At 42.1% G+C, this 1,064-nt stretch overlaps 1 protein-coding gene across 1 annotated transcript in view; it reads left to right on the top strand.

Annotated features, from left to right (window-relative positions):
* Positions 1–1,064, top strand: part of SP5 (Sp5 transcription factor) — a 98,929-nt gene that overhangs the window by 77,153 nt on the left and 20,712 nt on the right. The window contains exon 5 of the mRNA XM_011991966.1: positions 3–67. Within this exon, the coding sequence (XP_011847356.1) occupies positions 3–67 (65 nt within the window). The remainder of the gene's footprint in view (positions 1–2; positions 68–1,064) is intronic.

Genomic DNA, 1,064 nt, shown 5'->3' with positions numbered 1-1,064 from the left:
AGGGAGGATGCGTGCGGCTGGGGTGCGCCTGGCTCGCGGCACCCTCCTCCCGCCGTGGTCGGAAGAGGTGAGGAATAGCTGTTCGGGTCTACGCGGGTGTGGAGATAACTGGGCGATTCTGACAGGCTTGTCTACACCACCATGCTTTGACCTGCCGGTTCACACGCACCAACTCCTTCCCGGCAAATAACGAGGATGGCCCAGCTCATCCCAGGGCTTCCCGCCCCCTCCGTCAGTCCTTGGCCTTGCCGGGAATTATTTTACTTGTTTTTGGAAAATTAGTGAAGACATCACTACTAGCTAGATGTAACTTGCTAGCCATACAAATTTCGATGTAATTTGGACAAATCATTTATATTCCCGGGCCTTGTTCTCATCTTATGCGATGATGAAGTTGACTTGAAACTTCCAAAGTGTTGATATTGTTGTCTTTTGACTACTCAAACTACTCTACACTGAGCCCTTGTAGCATTTAAAGTAACACATGGTATAATGATCAATTTATTGTTTGGCATAGGTGTCTTGGCTGAATCTATTTTTGCCCCAGGAGAACCCCAGGAAGTCGCTTTTTAAAAATCTGAAAAGGACACTGGAAATGTCTTTTAATAGGTTTCATTTTTCTAAAAATCAAATGCAATGATCCCCAAATCCAACTTGTTATTTTTTAATTTTTATTTGTTTTTGTGAATTGAAATTGTTTTGGTTTTTGTAATCTCTGGAAAACAACAATAACAACAGCATTTCTCTTTAAGTGTTAAGAGTTTTCCAGAGCTGAATTCCAGCATCTCTGTAGGTATTTCACTGCACCCACTCCAGAATTCCAGAGCTTTCCACTTACGCTGACCGGTTGAGCCACATCCTCACTGTTTTCTCCCCTCTTTGCCCCATCCAGTTTCAGCATTTAGAACTGGCTTCATTTGTAACAGTTCACCTTCAGGACTGGCCTCCCTCGGCTGTAAATATTAGCAATAGTATAGGAGGAGTTATAGTAATTGTAGTTCTAGCAGGAGATGAGTGCTACTATTATTATTTATTAGTAGCTAATTTTTTTTTTTTTTTTTTTT

Source organism: Mandrillus leucophaeus, unplaced genomic scaffold, assembly GCF_000951045.1.
Source record: "Mandrillus leucophaeus isolate KB7577 unplaced genomic scaffold, Mleu.le_1.0 Scaffold40, whole genome shotgun sequence".
In the NCBI taxonomy this organism is placed as follows: Eukaryota; Metazoa; Chordata; class Mammalia; order Primates; family Cercopithecidae; genus Mandrillus; species Mandrillus leucophaeus.
The sequence above is the reverse complement of the archived record's forward strand: the minus strand, read 5'-3'. Positions and strand labels throughout refer to the sequence as shown.